General features: G+C 43.0%; 1 protein-coding gene across 3 annotated transcripts; it reads right to left on the reverse strand.

Annotated features, from left to right (window-relative positions):
- Positions 1 to 6,599: 6,599 nt before the first annotated feature.
- On the reverse strand, positions 6,600 to 23,678 carry LOC124657713. Of its 3 annotated transcripts, none has more exons than XM_047196228.1 (10): positions 23,323 to 23,678; positions 22,518 to 22,645; positions 21,041 to 21,094; positions 20,651 to 20,764; positions 19,906 to 19,974; positions 19,758 to 19,832; positions 11,144 to 11,269; positions 10,592 to 10,750; positions 8,386 to 8,466; positions 6,600 to 6,777 (listed from the first exon to the last, which is right to left on the reverse strand). In XM_047196228.1, the coding sequence occupies exons 1-10, from the start codon at positions 23,585 to 23,587 to the stop codon at positions 6,742 to 6,744; spliced, it is 1,107 nt and encodes a 368-aa protein (XP_047052184.1). In that variant the 5' UTR covers positions 23,588 to 23,678; the 3' UTR covers positions 6,600 to 6,741. The 3 variants fall into 3 exon arrangements, with proteins under 3 accessions (XP_047052184.1, XP_047052183.1, XP_047052182.1); XM_047196227.1 differs by lacking the exon at positions 6,600 to 6,777 and adding an exon at positions 7,932 to 8,312 and having other exon boundaries at positions 20,651 to 20,749; XM_047196226.1 differs by lacking the exon at positions 6,600 to 6,777 and adding an exon at positions 7,932 to 8,312.
- Positions 23,679 to 23,934: the final 256 nt, after the last annotated feature.

Below are 23,934 nucleotides of genomic sequence, written 5' to 3' on the forward strand. Positions count from 1 at the left end.
TACATATCTGAGGATCACGCACGTAAATTGGCAGATTTTTCCGGGTTACCTACGGACGGGGCTGCTCAATTTCGTGACGATAAGAAATCGTTTCTCGCGCAGTAATCCAAATCTAGTATCATCCTTACTATCAAAGACTTTACTTGGCACAACAATGCAATAAAATAAAGATAAGGAGAGGTTGCTACAGTAGTAACAACTTCCAAGACTCAAATATAAAACAAAAGTGCAGAAGTAAAATAATGAGTTGTCTCCCATAAGCGCTTTTCTTTAACGCCTTTCAGCTAGGCGCAGAAAGTGTGAATCAAGTGTTATCGAGAGATGAAGCATCAACATCATAATTTGTTCTAATAATAGAATCATAAGGTAACTTCATTCTCTTTCTAGGGAAGTGTGTCATACCTTTCTTGAGAGGAAATTGATACTTAATATTACCTTCCTTCATATCAATGATAGCACCAACAGTTCGAAGAAAAGGTCTTCCCAATATAATGGGACAAGATGCATTGCATTCAATATCCAAGACAACAAAATCAACGGGGACAAGGTTATTGCTAACCATAATTCGAACATTATCAATCCTCCCCAAAGGTTTCTTTATAGCATTATCAGCAAGATTAACATCTAAATAACAATTTTTCAATGGTGGCAAGTCAAGCATATCATAGATTTTCTTAGGCATAACAGAAATACTTGCACCGAGATCACATAAAGCATTACAATCAAAATTATTGACCTTCATCTTAATGATGGGCTCCCAACCATCTTCTAACTTCCTAGGAATAGAAGTTTCAAGTTTTAATTTCTATTCTCTAGCTTTTATGAGAGCATTCGTAATATGTTTTGTAAAGGCCAAATTTATAGCACTAGCATTAGGACTTCTAGCAAGTTTTTGTAAGAACTTAATAACTTCAGAGATGTGACAATCATCAAAATATAAACCATTATGATATACAGCAATGGGATCATTGTCCCCAATATTTCGAAAAATTTCAGCAGTTTTATCACAAGCAGTTTCAGCAGTTTTAGCAATTTCAGCAGTTTCACGCAATTTTGCACACTTTGCACTAGGAGTAGAAACATTGCCAACACCAATTATTTTACCATTGATAGTAGGAGGTTTAGAAACATGTGAAGCATCAACATTACTAGTGGTGGTAATAGTCCAAACTTTAGCTACATTATTCTCTTTAGCTAGTTTTTCTTCTCGTTCCCACCTAGCATGCAATTCAGCCATCAATCTAATATTTTCATTAATTCGAACTTGGATGGCGTTTGCTGTAGCAAATGACTTAATATCTTTATCCTCATTAGGCATAACTTTCAATTTTAGAAGATCAACATCAGAGGCAAGACTATCAACCTTAGAAGCAAGAACATCAATTTTATCAAGCTTTTCTTCAACAGATTTGTTAAAAGCAGTTTGTGTACTAATAAATTCTTTAAGCATAGCTTCAAGACCAGGGGGTACACTCCTATTGTTGTTATAAGAATTACCATAATAATTACCATAACCATTACCATTATTAGAAGGATATGGCCTATAGTTGTTACCAGAATTATTCCTATAAGCATTGTTGTTGAAATTATTATTTTTAATGAAGTTCGCATCAACATGCTCTTCTTGAGCAACCAATGAAGCTAAAGGAACATTATTAGGATCAACATTAGATCTACCATTCACAAGCATAGACATAATAGCATCAATCTTATCACTCAAGGAGGAGGTTTCTTCAACGAGAATTTACCTTCTTACCTTGTGGAGCCCTTTCGAGTGTGCCATTCGGAGTAATTGATCATCATATTATCAAGAAGCTTTGTTGCCGCGCCTAAGGTGATGGACATAAAAGTACCTCCAGCAACTGAATCCAATAGGTTCCGCGAAGAAAAATTCAATCCTGCATAGAAGGTTTAGATGATCATCCAAGTAGTCAGTCCATGGGTAGGGCAATTCTTTACCAAAGATTTCATTCTCTCCCATGCTTGAGAAACATGTTCATTATCCAATTGCTTAAAATTCATTATGCTACTTCTCAAAGATATAATTTTAGCGGGAGGATAATATCTACCAATGAAAGCATCTTTACATTTAGTCCAAGAATCAATACTATTCTTAGGCAAAGATAGCAACCAATCTTTAGCTCTTCCTCTTAAGGAGAAAGGAAACAATTTTAATTTTATAATGTCACCATCTACATCCTTATACTTTTACATTTCACAAAGTTCAACAAAATTATTAAGATGGGCAGCAAACAAGATAGTAAATAAAGTAAATGCAAGTAACTAATTTTTTTTGTATTTTTGATATAGAGAAAGCAAACAAAGCAGTAAATAAAGTAAAGTAAAGCAAGACAAAAACAAAGTAAAGAGATTGGATGTGGGAGACTCCCCTTGCAGCGTGTCTTGATCTCCCCGGCAACGGCGCCAGAAAATATGCTTGATACGCGTGAAGCACACGTCCGTTGGGAACCCCAAGAGGAAGGTGTAATGCGTACAGCAGCAAGTTTTCCCTCAGTAAGAAACCAAGGTTATCGAACCGAGTAGGAGTCAAGGAACACGTGAAGGTTGTTGGTGGCGGAGTGTAGTGCGGCGCAACACCGGGGATTCCGGCGCCAACGTGGAACCTGCACAACACAATCAAAGTACTTTGCCCCAACGTAACAGTGAGGTTGTCAATCTCACCAGCTTGCTGTAAACAAAGGATTAAATGTATAGTGTGGAAGATGATGTTTGTTTGCGAAGAACAGTAAAGAACAAGTATTGCAGTAGATTGTATTCAGATGTAAAGAATGGACCGGGGTCCACAGTTCACTAGTGGTGTCTCTCCGATAAGATAAATAGCATGTTGGGTGAACGAATTACAGTTGGGCAATTGACAAATAGAGAGGGCATAACAATGCACATACATATCACGATGACTACTATGAGATTTAATCAGGGCATTACGACAAAGTACATAGACCGCTATCTAGCATGCATCTATGCCTAAAAAGTCCACCTTCAGGTTAGCATCCGCACCCCTTCCGAGTATTAAGTTGCAAACAACGAGACAATTGCATTAAGTATGGTGCGTAATGTAATCAACACAAATATCCTTAGACAAAGCATTGATGTTTTATCCCTAGTGGCAACAAGCACATCCACAACCTTAGAACTTTACGTCACTGTCCTAGATTCAATGGAGGCATGAACCCACTATCGAGCATAAATACTCCCTCTTGGAGTTACAAGTATCAACTTGGCCGAGCCTCTACTAGCAACGGAGAGCATGCAAGAACATAAACAACACATATATGATAGATTGATAATCAACTTGACATAGTATTCCATATTTATCGGATCCCAACAAACACAACATGTAGCATTACAAATAGATGATCTTGATCATGATAGGCAGCTCACAAGATCTAACATGATAGCACAATGAGGAGAAGACAACCATCTAGCTACTGCTATGGACCCATAGTCCAGGGGTGAACTACTCACACATCAATCCGGAGGCGATCATGGTGATGAAGAGTCCTCCGGGAGATGATTTCCCTCTCCGGCAGGTGCCGGAGGCGATCTCCTGAATCCCCGAGATGGGATTGGCGGCGGCGGCGTCTCTGGAAGGTTTTCCGTATCGTGGCTCTCGGTACAGGGGTTTTCGTGATGAAGGCTATAAGTAGGCGGAAGGGCAGAGTCGGAGGGCTGACGAGGGGCCCACACCATAGGGCGGCGCGGGCCCGTCCCTGGCCGCGCCGGCCTATGGTCTGGCCACCTCGTGGCCCCACTTCGTATCCCCTTCGGTCTTCTGGAAGCTTCGTGGAAAAATAAGACCCTAGGCGTTGATTTCGTCCAATTCCGAGAATATTTCCTTTGTAGGATTTCTGAAACTAAAAACAGCAGAAAACGACGAAGCGGCTCTTCGGCATCTCGTCAATAGGTTAGTGCCGGAAAATGCATAATAATGACATAAAGTGTGTATAAAATATGTGAGTATCATCATAAAAGTAGCATGGAACATAAGAAATTATAGATACGTTTGAGACGTATCAGCGAGCGTTGCGGTTCAGTTGTCGTGGACGACCCGGTGCAGGTTGTTCGACTTCCTCGCCGTCCAGCATGTTCTCATCTACCCGCTCGTCTGCGTCCCTTTCATAGTTTTCGTATCCTTCATCAGAAGGCGCGTAATGTGTGGCTGCTGCAGCAGGAGCGGTACCCGCAGGCACCTCCGCACGAGGAACGCGGCGCGCGCGTTATCGCACATTGTCGCGAGGTGGCGGCAACCGATTCAAGAGCTCCAGGAACTTGGCGTCGAGCTTGGAGTTGAAAGCTATCTCGAGGTCATCCAGATTGTCCATCGCGTCGGTGAGTTTGGTGTCCACATCACCAATGCGCGCATCGACGTCACGTGCATGCCCGCCCAAAAGGTGGGTGAAGTGAGCATACAACTCCTCAGTCGTCATCTTTGCTGGGTCAACAGCTCCCGGTGTAGGTCCTGTCATGATTAGTACACAAAAAGCACAAATGTATATGCCTACAAACTACGGAATATGGTGGTTCACACGCAATTCATCAAGCAAAATACAAAGCTCAAGTTCTTACCAAACAGGAGGAAGGTGATACGGCAACCAACAAGGATCAGCGTCTCCAAGGATTGCCAAAGCGATTACCAGGTGTCGACACAGTGCACGTGGAGACAATATGTAGAGATGTAGGAAGGCTAATATGGTAGTAAAATAGCAATTGTCAAAACATCAATGCAATATTGAAAGTATGCTCAACAACGGGACTGTGATGTCCTAGGCTAGACCGTACTAGAGACGCGAGCCTAGAACACTAACGAGGTCACGGCGCGGCACACAAGCAACTAGCAGCGATGAGGTGGCGATGATGTGGCGAATCGAGATGCGGAAAATCACTATGATGGCAAGTGTCTCAAACTGATCCCCGAGGTCTAAAAACAGTATAGCCTAAAAAAAATGTCAAAATTTCGGAAGTGCTCCGGAAAGCGTGTAGGCGCCAAAAAAATGTCGCTATGACGGCCAGTGGCGAAAAGTGATCAGCAAGGTGAAAAACCAGTGTGGCCAGAAAAAAATTTCGGAGGCGTTTCCAGACCTTTTTTTTTCCTTTTTTTCTCTCCTTCACAATTCTTTACCGGCGGCCGAAACTTATCTCACGGAATTTTTTTTCTACAGCACGAATGAAGTTAGAAGGCAACAGCTAAGGAGGAAAAACAATAAAACCTAATTCTACTCGGACTCTGTCGCGGCAGAGAAACAGCAACAATCCGTATCGCGGTAAGAAACAGGGTGTATGGCAGGTGTATATGGCGATGGCGGAAGTATATGGAAGGTGTATATGGCAGGTGTATATGGCGATGGCGGAAGTATATGGCAGGTGTATATGGCAGGTATATATGGCGATGGAGGAAGTATATGGCAGGTGTATATGGCATGTGTATATGGTGATGACGGCGGTGATCTGCGTATGGTGCGAGCGGCGGCGGCGTGACTACTATGACCAGAACTCGGAACTCTAAAGGAACTAGACGCTAAGACCAGCAACTCGACTCGCAGATGCAGACACAAATGCAACTATGCAAAACTGAAAAGACAATGCAAAGGCGTGGCAGTGGGGTTTATGGGACGAAGATCTAAAACCCTAACAATATTTTTGGCTTTTTCGTGGCTTATGGGTATGAAGGCAGATGCAATCTACACTAGGAAAACTGTAAAATCTCACCGAGCAACCTGAAATCTGATACCACTTGATAAGGCAAAGGAGGCCGATCTTTCGATGAGAGTAGGATAACGTCGATTTGTTGGTGGAGTTCGTGCTTGACTATCCGACTACACGTGCAAAGCTCGTGCGCCAATGTAATCGCTAGGACAATCTCCGGGAGTTGCGGATCTTGCGGATGCACGATCAGCCTGACTAGCGAGGGTCTTAATTCCTACCTGAAATCGAGAACAAGTAATAACTAATGATGCAATTTGAATATTGCGGATATAGATGAAAGCTTTATTGAAAAGGTGGAATTCCGAATAGTCGATCTTGTTCTGGGCGTTGGCCTCAAAAGAAGTACACGAGAGTTGCAGCAATGGCTAATTTTTAGTCTAATCAAAATCCGAGTCTAAATGTGACGGCTATGGGGGTATTTAAAGGAGGAAAAGGTGGGGTTTCGGCCAGTCATACGTATGGTGGCCGAACCAAACCCTAGAAGGCCTTTCCCCCTTCAATACGGACTCTAAAAAGTGGCTGACTTAATTCCTGCGAAAAATGATATGGACCTGGCCCAAAACTAAAGGTGACGCAGCACCATATTATGCTATGGACGAAATTATGAAGTGTGAAACTCTATATTTCGTCCATGTCTTCATCTCTTCTTATGGTGGCTTCAAAGTTCTGAAATGTCCACTTGTGGCGTCATCTTCAATCCTCAAATGCTTGCTGCCATCTCCTCCATGTGTGATCATGCTCCAATGCTTATCCTCCTCATTCATGGTAGGTCCATCATTCCTAAGAGTAACAAACATATCTGATTTAGGCAGCATCATATTCTCATGTATGTGAGGAATAGTTCTAAGAAACGAAAGTACCTGATAGTTAAGTTGTTTGGCACGAGCTCGAGTGATTGGTCCTTGTATTTGTGTGGCTGTAGGTACAACAGTTGTATCAATAGATGAGATGTCCTCATCACACAGTAGCCGCAATCAACCTCACGAACAGAACATAAGGGATCCGGAGAAGAAGAACTCATCCTTCGATCTTCGTTGCGATAGGTGATGTACTCTACATCACCAAAAGAAATTATATAGCACGTGTTTTTAGTTTTTTTTCAATTTTTACATTGCCTGAAAATTTTCTGCTATTCCAGATGATGTAAAATACGCCCTTAGTGTTCTATATTTCACAATTGCAAACATATATGATGAATATGATGAACCAAATGTCACACATATGATAAATAACATATGGATTTAGATTTTAGTTTGTTCATCACACGCAAATCATCAAATTTAAGCATAGCATAGTTCGACAAGCATAGCATAGTTCAACATAGACACAAATATACGCGAAGTTTGACAAGCATATAGACAAACAACATAGTTCAACAAACACACATTGACAATAGAAAAGCCACTCATGGCTCAATGACGATTCTTCCTTCATTGCCTCCATTGCTACCATCTTCTTTTGGTGTTTCTCCTCCATTGTCATCATCCTCGACATAGGTGTTGTTGGAAGGAATGCCACCACCCATGGAAGCACCCATGTATTCACTCATGAAAGCTCCCATCCCACTACTAGCATGGAAGGCGTCAAATAGATGCTTTCCACGGCCACCTGCGGCCTTCTTCTTGATCTTGCGGGGGCAGACGTGCATGTCGCTGACGCTGGCCTCTTCGAACCGACCACCTTGGGCTTCGCTATGGGTTGTTGGGTCCTTCATGTCAGCGGCGCCACAGCGACGAAGTTCGGCACATTGCTCGTGCGTAGCGCCGCAAAAACCTGCCAGCGGAAGAGGGCGCTACGGTTTGCAGTTGCGGTTGCACTTGATTTTGACAGGAACTAGGCGGCGGTAGCGGTGGGAGTGACAGCTGGGACAGATGGGTCTTGGGAGTGGTTGAAGGCACCATCCATGGCCAGGATTCGGCCGGTGACGGAGGGGTCGAAGTAGCGCGGGTGGGGGCTGAAATACGACAGGCGATTGGAGCTCGTGTGACCATTGATTTGCGACACAGCACCCCCAGGTGATGCAATTTGCATCACCTGTTGCAAATTATACATCATGTTGTAAAAAAACCTTTGGCTATTTTTTGCATATACATCACCTGCTCGAGCCCCTTTTATTTATTTTTTGCTCAATTTGATGTATTTGACAGTTTTTTATTTACATGATGCTCTAGTTTTGTTTTTGCTCCGAACTGGAAAAACAGTTGCTGTATTTTTGCGACCCCAACTGAGACGCAGATCCAGATATTATTGCTTTATTAGTGATGCATTTAAGACGCCATTGGTCTGCGAATTTTAACGCAGGCCTAGCGACAGCTGTACAGGATTGATGACACGATTTAGAAAAGAACGGACAACCGATGACAAGTTTAGTGGTTTCACTGTAATAACCCGATAAACACAAATGCAGCCTATAAATACATCCTATATTTCATGTTTGGATGATTTTTTTAACTATTCTATATTCATCAAAGGTAACCGCAGAGAGACAAAACTGCGCAACTCCAGAAAGTTGTTCACATTTTTTAGCAAAATCGCGACGAAAAAAGGATCCATGAAATCCAGATTGGAGATATAACGACGAGATAAGCCTGCAGTTTGATCAGACTCTTATCATGGTTCAACAGATAACAACAACAATCATGATGGATGCAAAATACTTACCAACCAGGATGTGATCAGCTCACTTGCTAAACTTCTACTATATCTGTTGGATCGCATTGCACCTTCGACATACACTTGGACCTACAAATATAAATATGGCGAATGAGTTTCCGGATCATATGACGGAGTCTTATGTTGTGTAATTAGTCAATTACATCACACGAATATGTAGCTCAATATCTAGCTCGTAACCTGAAATTGTAGAGCTACAACTGATGAACTGAATATAAACGTATTCCAGATGTATTCCTTCCAAAGTCAATAGTACACGAAAATTGTATAATTTACCAACGTACGTATAATTTCTGCACAATACGAGGCCTCCATATTGTTTGAAGAAATTCATTCAAGAATGACTTGAATTTGGAAACCAGAGTGCATTACAAACTATGAGATGTGAGCGTAACTGAAACTTCTGTCGAGAGATAAATATCTTTAGGCAGCCTCGCGAACGTACTGTGTTTGATAAGTAACAACTTGGTCCCAGATGCTAGGGGGGGGGGCGACTTTTACCCAGGCCATTGTGCGGGTAACAGTCCTACTCCTGCCTTTGAGCCCGTGCATTGATAGAAAAAAATACCTAAAAGGGCAAGGAGTTATGGCCATGGTATGGGATTGTCAGAAGAGCCTTGGTGTCCTGTGAACGTTATGTGTGATTCTACTGATCAAATGAGAGCGAAAAGACAAGGATGTCAGAGAAACTAAAACAGCCCTTAAGCTTGAAAAAGACATAGTTTTGAACTTTGAAATGCATGTTCGGCAATATGGAGGAGATGCGGCATGAGGACAATGATCGAGGAAGAAATATGGTAGGAAGAAGGGGTCTTTCATTGTGTTATAGTAAGTAAAATTTCTCGGTCATGCATGCCACGATACAGATCAAGGAGCGTTGGTCCGATGGAGGAAGCTAAAACCTAGAGCAAGGCTTTGAGTTGGAGTGGCGTCCCTCATTTTTTTATTTGTGCAGATTGCAAAAAATGTTGGTCCCAGTAAGAGTAAGCGTATTAGTTTTATTTGGTGACTTTTGCTATGAATTAAATAATGCATTTGGTTTTTTGGATGTCTTTTGCATGAGGTGGTGATCCCATGTGTGAGGATGATTGCTTTTGTCTACTTGTGTCTTCGGTAGGTAGTGGCCTTGCGGGTCCCACATTATATTATAGAAGTAAAAGTTGAGGGTGAAGCCACCACCAACTACAATCTTTATAAGTAGGAAGGATCATATCGGAACAATGTACAAATGTGTTCACAAGGATGAACCCGGCGAGTTGGATGGGGAACTCAAGAGGTATACATGATCGAAACTAGGCGAAGTGCTCTAGATCGATACGGCTCCCGTAGGGATTCCCTTGCACCGATGAACCCTTCGACTACCACAAATCCAGCACATGGTACCGTGAGGAGACCGAGCAAGGAAAAACTTCGGGAGAAGAAGGTGAGGAAGCACTACCAGGCACCGATGAACACTTCGACCACCACGGATCCAGCACATGGTACCGTGAGGAGACCGAGCAAGGAAAAACTTTAGGAAGGGATCTCATTAAAAAAGTTAGTTTATTTTTTGAACTAAAAAGGGTAGAGGGTACCCTAATGGTGACCCACTTGCATCTATATCTGAAGGGATCTCCTCCTGTTCCTCCCTGGAACACCACCACCTCAACTCTATCTTCATGGATCCACAGAGGAAAGCAGCGAATAGTTATGGGTAAACCTCCAGATCACAACGCCACTTCACTGGTTGCCCATGATGCCACCTCCGAGGAACTAAGGAGCAAGACCACAGGTTTACCTTCAATCTTTAAGTCCGTCCACGACTAAGAATAAATAACTAGGCATGAAGATTACAAACGACGAAATAACAACGATTTATGGTGAAATATCCAAACGACGAAATAACAACGATTACACACTAGAGTAACATAAGCTGGGCAGCTGAATGGTTCATTGCAATTCCTTTTATTAACTTATTATGCATATGCTGCATCACTGTTGTTTCATGGGTTTGTTTTCGTGACTGAATGCTACTATGCGTCATTTCTTCACATTCTGAGAAAAAAACAGGAAGCATACAGCTAACCAAGTGATGAAATGAAACAATTCTATTAACAAAAACGCATCCAAGATATGAATTAAGAAATAGATTTAGAACATTTAAAAAACATGCAAGGTCAACATATATAACTCAGGTAAAGGAAGAAACTGGCACCTTATGGTGAAATTTTTGTGCTGATAAAATGGAAATCCTGAATTGCTTATAAGGAAAAGAAATGCATGATCTTGAGATGGATCCACCCAAGAAGAAGACATTAAGCCCCTCAACATCAGCAGAGGACTGGTGCCGTATCGCTTTGTGGAACCGGGAAGCCTAGAAAAAATAAAGGTATTTCAGAAAGCATGGCACAATTCCTGGACAAAAAAAAAGAGCATGGCACAATTCCCGGACAAAAAAGAGCATGACACAAAACTATTTTGCAATAGAACACTAGTTACTGCTAGCCCTGCACTACTACTAGAACAGCAACAGTTAAGTGTTCTGTAACTGTATGAGCTTAGAATACAATACGAGTGACATAGTAGGGTGTTCAAGGTTATCCAACAATTTTAACAAGTTCTATCTTAACAGCATGTTGTCTATCTTTGATGCACACAACTGAGCACATGCAGTTTGCGCCTCATGCTTATTAATGTTAGCAAAGCACATGGGGGGGAGCTAGCACATATATAGTTGCACAGAAATGCAAAACTAGTCGACTAGCACCTTATGGTAGCATCCGTTCATTGCTTCGACAAAATTTCTGCAATGTTTATAAGTATTAGAAACAGAGATCCTTGAGTGCAATGCCACGGCATGAAACATTCCGTGTAGATCAACATTCCTGATATACTGCACATGGAAACGTCAAGAAACAACATAGAAAAATTAGAATAGGAAAAATGTCTTGTCAAGACATGATATATAAGTACATAACTACATATGATTCTTATTATAGGTGGATTTTATTTTTGAGATGGAATGCTGGCAGTCCATTAATTTTGGTAGGTAGAATCGCTGTACATGGCCCTGGTAACTATTTGACGCAATTCAAGATTTTTTTAGCTAAAATATTACAGTGCATCAATTAACTTGTTGAAAGGCATCATTTTCCCATAAACAGAAAGTTTCGTAAAGCTAGAAAACTACACACTAAGTTTGTCTTCCACAAAACCATGCTTGCTTCAATATAAAGTATTAAATCCCCACATGCTTAAATACACGTGTGATCTCTATTAGAGTATACTAGTAAATGGCACATGCCACACACGTGTAGAGTCAAGGATTATTGTGAAATTCACATTGTGGGAGGGATGTGATGGCTATTTTATTTAGTATATTTATATTGTCAATGTTCGTTAAACTCTTTTATCGAGTAAGATCCATGCATGGCTGCATCTTGCGTGACATGCAAGTGGGTTCTCTTAACACAAACCTAGGCATGGAACACTTGTAAATGTGCTAATCTCACGATGTTTATTGACAAATTGTGGAATTGCCCATCCTCACTCATGCGACATTTTTGTAAGTGTGCGGGGCCTTTGTGCCATAATTTAAACTATGATGAGTGGAGTCACGCAACTAATTAATTAATCAACGATTGATTGTAAAATATAAACGATTTCATATTTGTAGCCATGCAAATTTGGTTTCACCACTATTTAAAATACTAATAAAAAAGATACTAAATTCTCAAACATTAGTCTTAGTTAAACTTAAAATGGACTAAATTGAGGAATGGAGAGAGTACCAAGTTGAAAAGAATACTCATCATTACAAGTCAATTATTCAACCAAAGAATTTGAATTTGAGCACTCCATTGACAGATTTTACGCAAAAAAGAATTTGGATTAATAATAACAAAGCAAAGGGAAAACCAGGGTCATTATATTTGTTAAAACAAATTCATGTGACAAATTAAAAGCAATTTGGCAGCACATAACACACTTTTATTTTACTTGCCATCTCTGATTTTCTTTTTGTGTCATCGTACTCTAATCTCACGCTCCACCGTTGCATATGGTTTTCTCTCTAGATCTCTCTCATCACTTTTTTCTAGAGTCTATCTCTCATCATGTTGCCTGGTAACTTGGTACTCCTATAACCCTAGTTCTCAGACTATCACGTCAGTTTGCCAGAAATTTCTAGATAGCGATGGAAGCGTGTGGGGCATGTACTTCGTAGTATAGGACTTCTAGTCCACCTCCTACCTTATTTCTATTATAGGCCACATATTAACTGCCCAAGGCTCAACATAACACAACACATAACTCCCTTTTTTCATAATCTATCAATCTCCTTGTCTTCACAAACTGTGACATCCTAGCGCAAGAGTTAGAAGGGTTAATAGTACTGCCCATACAAACAAGATGCATCTTCTTTTCCGTAAGCTCGCCTCCTTTATTGGGATGGGTGACCTCTTGTGAAGTTTACAGGGGTCTGCATGAGTGAGGACTAGTGCGTTGGAAAGACTTGTATTGCTTCATGAGACCAGTCTAGAGCAGGCTAGTGCGGGTCAGGGGCTCGGACATGTGGGACATCTGCTGGCACTGGACGTCTACCAAGCGGAAACCTATAGTAGTTCTATTTAATTCAAGGATGTGAAGACAGTTTCAATCGGTTCAATGGAGCCTTGTGTATTTTTTAATAGAAACTTATGGTTGTATGGCAAGGCCGTACCTCGTTCTCTCCGTTAAACGAATCACATGTGTGGATGAAATATCATATAAAGAGCTCTGCTCTTGAATTGATAATAGCGACTTTTCGTGAAGGGAAAGCAGGTACTATCTCTCGGTTTTCATCACCCACTTGTGTTCATAGTTTTAAAAACCAGACCGGACAGCCAGTTGAAGCAGAAAAACCCGAAACCGGAGACCTGACCGGTCTGTTAAGCGCACTAGACGTCCCTGCCACCAAACCCGAAAAACCCGGTTAAACCGACTTGTTTTCGCTCGAACCGGTCAAACCGACTGGTTTGGGTGAGCCAGACAGTTCGCTCTCTATCCTAGAAACATCCCTTGTTTGAATTTTTTTTTGTGAAAAATACAGGGGCAAAACTGGAAACGAGAGTTCCTCTAAGTTTTCCCCCAATCTCCAGATTCTGCCCCGCTCGCCACCGTCAGTGACAGCGAGTACAGACCAACACGGTGCCGCCATGGCCGCTTCAATCCCGCCGGCACCGGTCGAGACGAAGCTCGGCTGCACGTGGCACCGGCCGCCACTTGATTATCGCGGTCACCTGTCACCGACGCCTCCTGTTGCTAGTCCAGCGTGGCCCCAACTCCTACGAGGTGTTCTACAACTCCTGTATGTGACAAGTTGTTTGGCATCTCCTGTGGACCTGTCCCGACACCAGCTGCTGCACTTCGCCAGCCGCCAATGTTCTGCACTTCTGCATCTCATGTACACTACGAGCTGTTCTGGATGTGTTTATGCAATTTTTCCTGTTGCTGCTTGCTGCCCCGTTGGTTGCCTTGTTGCTGCATGTGTGCGTGTGTGTGTGTATGACAGTATCAGTGTATCCTCATATGTACAATTCTGCATGCATTGTGTATGACAGTATCAGTGTATCCTTGTATGTACAATTCTACATGCATTGCTTACTTAAATTGCTTTGCTATTGCTAGCGTGATTTTTGCTACTCCCTCTAATCCATAATAGGTGTCAGTGGTTTTAGTTCAAGGAGACAGTACTTTAATATTTAAATAATTGTGTCATACATATTTATTTGTTTACTGCAACATTTAAGAGTAAAAATATAGTATTTTATATCTTAAAAAAAACAAACAGTGAACCCGTGAACCAGCGGTTCAACCAGTAACAACCTGAACCGAGAGCCTCACCGGTTCGATCAACAACAACAACAACTACCAAGCCTTTCAGTCCCAAACAAGTTGGGGTAGGCTAGAGTTGAAACCCATAAGATCTCGAAGCCAAGTCATAGTTCCGGGACGTGGATAGCTAACTTCCACGCACCCTTGTCCATGGCTAAATCTTTGTCGATATTCCAAACCTTCAAGTCTCTCTTAACGGACTCCTCCCATGTCAAGTTTGGTCTACCACGACCCCTCTTAACATTCTCAGCACGTTTTATCCGTCCGCTATGCACTGGCGCTTCCGGAGGCCTCCGTTGGATATGTCCAAACCATCTAAGACGATGTTGGACCAGCTTCTCTTCAATCGGTGCTACCCCAACTCTCTCCCGTATAACGTCATTCCGTACCCGATCCTTTCTTATGTGGCCACATATCCATCTCAACCTGCGCATTTCTGCTACACTTAACTGTTGGATATGCCGTCTCTTCGTTGGCCAACACTCCGCGCCATACAACATCGCAGGTCGGATAGCTGTCCTATAAAACCTGCCTTTTAGCTTTTGTGGCACTCTCTTGTCACAGAGTACACCAGAAGCTTGGCGCCACTTCATCCAACCAGCCTTGATTCAGTGGCCCACATCTTCATCGATATCGCCATCCTTCTGCAACATAGACCCCAAATATCCAAAAGTGTCTCTCTTTGGTACCACTTGCCCATCAAGGCTAACCTCTCCCTCCTTGTGCCTAGTAGAACTGAAACTGCACCTCATGTATTCAGTTTTAGTTCTACTAAGCCTAAAACCTTTCGATTCTAGAGTTCGCCTCCACAACTCTAACTTTCTATTAACCCCCGTTCGGCTATCATCAACTAGCACCACATCATCCGCAAAGAGCATACACCATGAGATATCTCCTTGTATATCCCTTGTGACCTCATCCATCACCAAATCAAAAAGATAAGGGCTCAAAGCTAACCCTTGGTGTAGCCCTATTCTAATTGGAAAGTCATCAGTGTCGCCATCACTTGTTCGAACACTTGTCACAACATTATCATACATATCCTTGATGAGGGTAATGTACTTTATTGGGACTTTGTGTTTCTCCAAGGCCCACCACATGACATTCCGAGGTATCTTATCATAGGCCTTTTCCAAATCAATGAACACCATATGAAGGTCCTTCTTTTGCTCCCTGTATCTCTCCATCAACTGTCGTACCAAGAAGATGGCTTCCATGGTAGACCTCCCAGGCAAGAAACCAAATTGGTTTTTGGTCACGCTTGTCAACCTTCTTAAGCGGTGCTCAATGACTCTCCCATAGCTTCATAGTATGGCTCATCAGCTTGATTCCACGGTAATTAGTACAACTTTGAACATCCCCCTTGTTCTTGAAGATTGGTACTAAAATACTCCGCCTCCATTCTTCGGGCATCTTGTTTGACCGAAAAATGAGGTTGAAAAGCTTAGTTAGCCATACTATCGCTATGTCTCCAAGGCCTCTCCACGCCTCGATGGGGATACCATCAAGACCCATTGCCTTGCCTCCTTTCATCCTCCTTAACGCCTCCTTAACCTCAGACTCCTGGATACGTCGCACAAAGCACATACTGGTATCATCAAAGGAGTCGTCTAGCTCAATGGTAGAGCTCTCAACCTCTCCATTGTAAAGGTTGTCAAAGTACTCCCGCCATCTACGCTTGATCGCCTCATCCTTCACGAGAAGCTGATCCTCTCTGTCCTTGATGCATTTGACTTCGTTGCCATCCCTTGTCTTCCTCTCCCTAAACTTGGCCATCTTATAGATGTCCCTTTCGCCTTCCTTCGTGTTTAAACGTTGGTAGAGGTCCTCATACGCCCGACCCCTTGCTTCACTCACCGCCCGCTTTGCAGCCTTCTTCGCCACCTTGTACTTCTCCATGTTAGCTGCGCTCCTGTCCAAATATAGGCATCTGAAACAGTCCTTCTCCCTAATAACCTTCTGGACCTCATTGTTCCACCACCAGGTATCCTTAGCTTCCCTTCTACTTCCCTTAGTCACCCCAAACTCCTCTACAGCAACCTTCCGCAAGCAGGTCGCCATACTCGTCCACATCATGTTTGCATCGCCTCCTTCCTCCCAAGAGTCCTCCTTAATAACCCTCTCCCTGAAAGCTTGGATGCCTCACCCTTGAGCTTCCACCACTTCGTTCTAGCGACTTTGGCGCGCTTACCCCGCTGGACACGGATCCTAAAGCTAAAGTCAGCAACCACCAGCTTATGTTGAGAGACAACACTCTCTCCAGGTATCGCCTTACAATCAATGCAGGCGCGTCTGTCTTCTCTTCTATAGAGGACAAAATCAATCTGGCTAGAGTGTAGACCACTACTGAACGTCACTAGATGGGATTCTCTCTTTCTAAAGAGGGTGTTAGCTACGACCATGTCATAGGCTAGAGCGAAGCTCACGACGTCTTCTCCTTCTTGGTTCCTGATGCCATAGCCAAAGCCCCCATGCACCCTTTCAAAACCTGTGTTAGATGTACCCACATGGCCATTGAGGTCTCCTCCTATGAAGAGCTTCTCACCAATAGGTACCCTCCTAACCAAGTCCTCTAGAGCCTTCCCGAACTCCCTCTTGGTGCTCTCATTGTGGCCTACTTGTGGGGCATACGCGTTGATAACATTGAGGACTAAGTCCCCAACAACCAGCTTGACAAGGATCATTCGGTCCCCTTGCCTCTTGACGTCCACAACTCCATCCCTGAGGCTCTTATTGACCAACATGCCTACTCCATTTTTGTTTGATGTTGTCCCCGTGTACCACAACTTGAAACCGGTATCCTCCACCTCCTTCGCCTTTTGTCTCTTCTATTTGGTCTCTTGGACACATAGGACATCAACACGCCTCCTCACCGCCGTATCAACTAACTCCCGTAACTTACCCGTCAGGGACCCTACGTTCCAGCTACCTAAGCGTATCCTCCTAGGCTCGGCTAACTTCCTTACCCTCCGCACTCGTCGAGTCAAATGCGGAGACCCTTGCTCATTTTTCACTACACCGGGCGTCGGTGCGGCGCGCCACTAATGATGCGGCGACCCGACCCTTGCTCACTTATCACCGTATCCAGATCAAGATACGGCGCGCCACCAAGGGGGTGACGGCCCGGCCCTTGCCCATTTGACACCACACCCGGGTTCCGATGTGGCGCGTCGCTAAGAGGGTTACGACCCAACGAGGTTCCTTTGGGTTTCATCTCCATAAGAGTGGCTGGGTTTTTCACGTTGGCTCGCCACGCCTATCACAACCCTCCTCCTTCACCCGGGCTTGGGACCGGCTATGTTGAGACAACATAGGCGGAGTTTAGCAATGAATCGAAGGAAAATGGGAAGAGTCGATCCCCTTGCTTGTAGTTTTGGTCCAATTCCGTGTATTACTACATTTAAGAGTGGTTAGGAGAGAATCAATGTTTAGTCGTAGGCCCAGTTCACCAGGTTCTACCACTATTTGGCTCAGAAGGAACGGTAGCTATATGCTTAACACATGCAGGTGAACGCTGTTTTCTGGGAGCTAGGCAGAAGCAAAAGAGGCTAGTTGTCTCACCCTGCTTCAAAACTAAAGGGCAGGACTACGACTTTGACCTACCGGTCTCCGTTTGCTGGAATCGGAATAGCTGAGAACAAAGTGGCAAATGGGTGGGTAACGCGTGGGGAACTGCCGAACAATTCGGTGGAGCGTGTGGTTTAGTTCGATAGAACGCGTAAAACCTTACCAGCCCTTGGCATATGGACAACAAAACCTATCATTAACGGGATGGTACCGACTTTCATTTAGGTGTTGCATGGCTATCATCAGCTCATGTCGTGAGATTTTTGGTCAAGTTCTATGACAAGCGTAACCCTTGTTTTGTGTTGCAGAGACATGCACCTAAGGAAAAATTGTCACCAAAGTTGCCAACCCTACTACTTGATTGAGTGCCAGTACGTAGCTGTGCTTTCAGCGAATTTCACTATTGGGAGCCGGTGCCTTTCGAAGCACTTTCATGTGTGAACCAAAGTCATCTTGCCAAACTCAAGACCCATGGGAACCTAGCTATAGTAACATCGAAGTACCAGTGAGCATGGAGGTTGGTTAGGCTTGGTTACGATGGCATCGAGTTGGCTGCGGAGGAAGGCACGGCATGAAGACCAGACGCCTGGTGGTATGGTATGTAGTGGTAATAGTACGCGCCCCGCTCCAAAACAAAGAAAAAGGTGTTTGTCGCACTCACGAGGGACTGCCAGTGAGACACTGGAGGAAGGTGGGGATGAAGTCAAGTCTGCATGGCCATTATGGATTGGGCCACACACGTGCTACAAGCCTACAATGGCAATGACAATGGGAAGCAAGGCTGTAAGGTGGAGCGTATACAGAAAGATTGTTTCAGTTTGGATTGATCTCTGCAACTCGGGAGCATGAAGTTGAAATCTCAAGTAATTGCGGATCAGCATGCCACGGTGAATATGTACCCGGGCCCTGTACACACAGTCGTCACACCTGCCCATCACACCCTGGGAATAGGTTTTGCCTGTAGCCTCGGACCAATCACCCATGACTTCTGTGTACCACTAATGCTACAAAGGCCTCTACAGGAAAAAAAATACTATGGATTGGACCTCTGAACCAAAAGAGGTCTAGTCATGGAAACCCTCTGTTGATGACAGGTCGTTCCAAGTGTGTGTCCTGAAGCATTCGAAGTAGGCTTGAAGACGTATGGCCTCACAGTCGGGTCCGATAGTTCCCATGTATTTCCAGAAGTACTGGATGGAGGACTTGCTTCTCCTTACTCTCCCCATGTGTGTTCCTTCACACCTGAACAAAGAAAGTGACCATCCATTGGATACCATTGTCCTTTGCCACGTGAAGTGGACAGGCCTCAAGGAAAAGATTGGCATATTGTTGTAGAGCTCTAGCTCGAGCCCTTGTCATGTAAGCAGTACGTACGAGTGTCCAATGGAGGTTCTGGTGCCTGGTGGGAGAACTTGTTGTAGTACGTGTTGTAGGGTCCAACTGAGCTTCCGGTGCCTTCATGGACATGGGAGAAATTGGTGTAGCACTTGACATGGTATTGTCCGTGGAGCCTATCGTATCACTAGATCTTGCCTGCTCGACAAGCATGTGTAGCCGTCTCAGTGTGGCAAAGGGGTCCTCGAATGTAATGCTTGGCCATGTCCCTGGCCTCATGTTTGTTTGCTTTGTTGGCCGCATGGCTTGATGTCCCTTATGGTGTCTGGGGCTTTGTTTGGGGGGGTATCTGTCCACGGTGCTCGTCGCCCTTTTTGAAACTCAACAAGATTCAAGACAGAAAAATATATAATTTATTCTTCAACAAAAGACCAGTTCACATCTAAGTTATTTAAATACTCCATACCACTACTGTGCATGTAGATTGGAGTTTTTTCATGAATCGTGTAAATTGGAGTTGAGCTCGACGATGTAGCAGCTATTGTGTGCAAATGGATGCAATCATCCATTATAATAACACTATTTTATACAAACTGCGTAAGTACCTTGAGAATCTCTTTTGATGGCAACTTGTAGGGATTCTCAGATAACCTCCTTGCATAAACTTGTGAAGTCATCGTCTGCATTATTTTCACTCAACAAATGAACAGTTTTGCAAATTATGTCCAGCAAAAGAAAACAAATCATGAATACCTTAGTTAACACAAATGCTTGTTCAAATTGCCGAATTTGGATCCATTGCTCTGCAATTATATTGTCAATCTGATTTGAAAAATAGCAAAATAAACGTGGTCATTTGGTCGTTTATCAACAGGTCTAGTAACATACATAAATACTGAGGTGATCGAACATGTGGATAAATGTATATCAGTTCACTGAATACACTCTAATCTAGTTCTGTAGATAAACTATTAGAGAAGGTAGCGCAGCCCAAGTAACCCAACCACACAATTTATTTTGCTCTTCAAGTAATAACCATGATCGTCTAACTAACGAATACCATTTGCACGTTTCCTCTCACTCCCTTCCATAACAACTGGCTCTAGGTAAATGTGAGATGTGGCAGTGGCGGTCTTAGACAGCAGTGACTGTTGAAATGTCAAGGTGGAGGCAACAGACTGGTGTGATGCACAGGTGGGAAGGGGCTAACTACGATTTCCTGCCAATGCTAGCCCCAGTTTGAATTGTTTGTATATATATTTTCCTTGTAATGTCATGTATAATTCTTAATCTCTCATTTAACAATATGAAAAAAACAGGTAACAGAGTTTGTGAAAACAAGTTATGTAGTTACCTAAGTAGTTCTTACAGCTACAAATAGACACTCCAAATTTAAGTAATAGCATTGATGTGGGTGTTATAATATATGCATCAGGAAGCATGAGTGGCAAAATATAACCTAGAAGTGGTATACACAAGAACATCAGTCAGGGCATACCTTTTTCACTTCTGATCCCAGGAACTCTACCCTTTTCTCGGCATCAATTGCCAGTGATTCTATGCTGTATGCAATGTCGTTTATCTTTCTGACCTCTTGCTGCAGGATTTGCAACTGTAAAGCATACATGCAATGAGTTGAATAAACAGTTTTCCTACGTAAGTTCACTGCAGCTGCCTTATGCATTCTATTAGTATAAAAACATTGTACTGAAAATGTGTATATGATCTTAGCCAGCTTTCAAAAATGGCCAGCGGAACAGACGCATACATAATTATCTTTAGTATACTATTTTATCCGTAAGAACCACCTTCATGTGGGTACTGGGAACATACACATCTCCCAGTTCCTATCAATTTTTAAACCAGAGAGAGAGAGAGAGAGATGTACCTCATCTTCCATCATATAAATGTTTCTTTCGGAGTAGAATTTGCTTTGGAATTTCTGTACACGGAGAGTGTGGACATTAGTGCATGCAAGAAAATCATGCAAGTTAACTGCACACATCATTTGCCAAGAATATTCCAGAAACAAGAAAAGTTATCATCCCATTGCAAGTATTTCTATATGAACACAAAAACATCACAGTAAGTGCTCAAGAGTCCTGGATGAGCCTTCTGTATAAGCATAGTTGTCAGAATCATGATTCTACTATCCAATTATACGACTTTACGACCCAAACTGAGTGAAACGATTCAACGATTCTGCTAAGTAGAATCTAAGATTTTACGATTCTAAAAGTTAAGATCCTACGGTTTGCGATCCTACCATAGAGGTTCCGGTCCGATTAAAAATCACGATTCTGACAACATTCTATAAGGATATGGATTCTTAGTTTTCTTTCTCGTCCTTATCAACCTCTCGGCTTTTAACGCTAGAGTTTGTGCTTGACCAATGGATCAAATTTTTTGTATCATCAAACGATCCTGGATAGCGTCATTGAGACCATTGCTGTGCCTTGCAACTTGCAACTTGTTGATACTCAGTTTTAGCAAAGTTGCACCTCACTTATAGCCTTAGAATCTGAAACGATCCTATTTCCCTGAGAACAATTTTGAAACTGGATAAATAGGAATCACAATCTGCAGGCAAAAAATCCTTCTCAAATGATTCTTCAAGGCCCCCATCATATTCGTTGCCTTTAGAAGTTTCAGCATACATTGACCTCCTCAAAGTACGCTGAACAACATGTTGATGAGGTGTTTTTACTTCAAGACGACCTCCCCTTCTCCAACGCCGAACATCTTCGTCATCTTTGATGATTCTTCATCATTGGAGCAGGAGGAACACCCTTTCTTAACATTTCGACCAGCTGATCAAATCTCCGGTTGAGATCTTCACGCAGCTCTTGGATTTGCTGTTCTGTAGCATCCATTCTCTATCCCAATTCCTCCACTGCTTGCTGCAGCTCGCTCTCAATGAGGGAACCAACAGCTGGAACAATCAGCAGGGCGCTGATACCACCTGAAGCAGCATAAGGTTGTGGAGGAACAAATCCACCTTGCTGCTACAGTATGGACAACACAAATGTTGAAGGAACCACTTCAATATGTTGTGCTAGATATCTCCCTAGGGGCAGGGTTGTCAAGAGTTCAGTCCAAAACTCTTAACACACAAGATATAATCCAAGATCTAATAAAACAAGAACACAAAGTTCTCTTTATTGACAGATAGAGGATACATAGTTTGTGTTACATAGGTAGAGATACAACAAGGAAACATGGTATATCTATTATCTAACTTACACACTAAATAAAATGAATTTTCATAAAATATAACTGCACATGTAATGTTCATTTTTTAAAGTGACACTGTCTACGTGGTTGCAATTGCACACTAATTCAACAGCTCTGGTCGATCTACATACCTCGGAACTCTCTTCTTGATTCATTAGAATCTGGGTGTCATGCTCCATTGCTTCAATGAGTTTGTTGTCTCCTTCCAAACTGAAAGGTTTACTCCTCAAGTTCTTTGTGTTTGTCTCCAAAATAGATTCTGTGATACGTAAATTTGTAAAGATTGAGGATAGTACATTAATCAATGAGAATGCACAAAGACCACTGGATTAATTAGTAAAAGAGTTCAGGTGTAAATAAATTATCGTTTTTAGTACAGCTTGAAGCTTGTGAATTGTACTCTCGGGGTAGAAATTAAAAGATAAAAGGCCTAAAGATGCACAATTTGTAAACCACTATATAGATTTGAGAGGGTGACAAACCAAAAATTAGGTTGAATTTTCTTTTGCACCATAAAGCATAATCAATTAAATTGTGGAACACATAATAATCAGAACTATAAACTGAAAAAGATATCTCGGTTGACATATTGCCATATTGTTTTGCTTCACGATTCATCAGGAAATCTACTTGCTAGGAGACTTCCTAGGAATTAGAACCAGAAATATAATTGCATGGTTTGAAAACCAATTTAAACACGAACTTCCGAAATCCAGTGGTGTAAACATGTACTACTGTACATGTCTTTCTTATCATGTGGTTTGTTCCAAATGCATGGACTATCTTTATAATAAAATTCTCCAAGCTCTCATATTTGTACAGGGCAACAGTGTGTATAAGAGACAAGCCATTTTAAACTTCCTTCTATTCTGAAATGACACTGAAGCCCGAGCAGGGAGAACGACAGCATTTAGTGACAGCACGAAAATGCCTCACCCAAACGCGCGAGCTTGAGCCTGAGCTCGCCGATCTCCGACCGGAGGGCCTCGGCTTCGGAAGCGAAGCTGAATTCTGCATCGGGTACGGCGCATATGACGGTGAGAAGCGCCGCGATGGTCAACGCCGCCGCTGCGGAGCGGACGCGGTGAGCCCTGGCGGCGGATGGGAAGGTGGGGATGCAGAGGCCGAACGCGAGGGAGAGCAGGCGGACGGGGAGGAAGAACACCAAGGTGACAAGGGGGGCTACCGCGGTGGCGGCCATCGTTAGGGTTTTAATCCGGCGAGGGTTGACAGACAAGGGGCGCGGACTCTGCGGAGGTTTTGTCACACTGGAGGGTGAGTGGGCGGCTCAAGGTCGGTTGACCCGGATGACTCTGCCCAAACCCTCCTAGGTATATATAGCCCAGTAGAGAAAAATAACCCCAGTAATTTAAAAAAAGTTATAACATCATTCAAAGAAAAAGTAATTTTTTTAAACAAGTCAAGAATTGCTATTTTCATTGATAAAGAATAAGCTGGCCGAGTTATTAGCGGAAAAACCGGCCAAAAATCAATACAAGTCCACCAATGTCGGCATGAAATACGATCATATTGGGCTCATCCTCCGGC

The sequence above is a fragment of the Lolium rigidum genome, chromosome 5, assembly GCF_022539505.1.
Source record: "Lolium rigidum isolate FL_2022 chromosome 5, APGP_CSIRO_Lrig_0.1, whole genome shotgun sequence".
Lineage (NCBI taxonomy): Eukaryota > Viridiplantae > Streptophyta > Magnoliopsida > Poales > Poaceae > Lolium > Lolium rigidum.

Bases quoted from the DNA above. Each gene is read 5' to 3' on its own strand.
- LOC124657713 (XM_047196226.1), bottom strand. From the start codon at position 23,587: ATGGCCGCCACCGCGGTAGCCCCCCTTGTCACCTTGGTGTTCTTCCTC. The intron at 21,095-22,517 runs GTATGTAGATCG...CTCCGTGTACAG, and splicing joins ATCAAGAAGAGAGTTCCGAG to AAATTCCAAAGCAAATTCTA. The intron at 19,975-20,650 runs GTATGCCCTGAC...TTTTCAAATCAG, and splicing joins TGGGATCAGAAGTGAAAAAG to ATTGACAATATAATTGCAGA.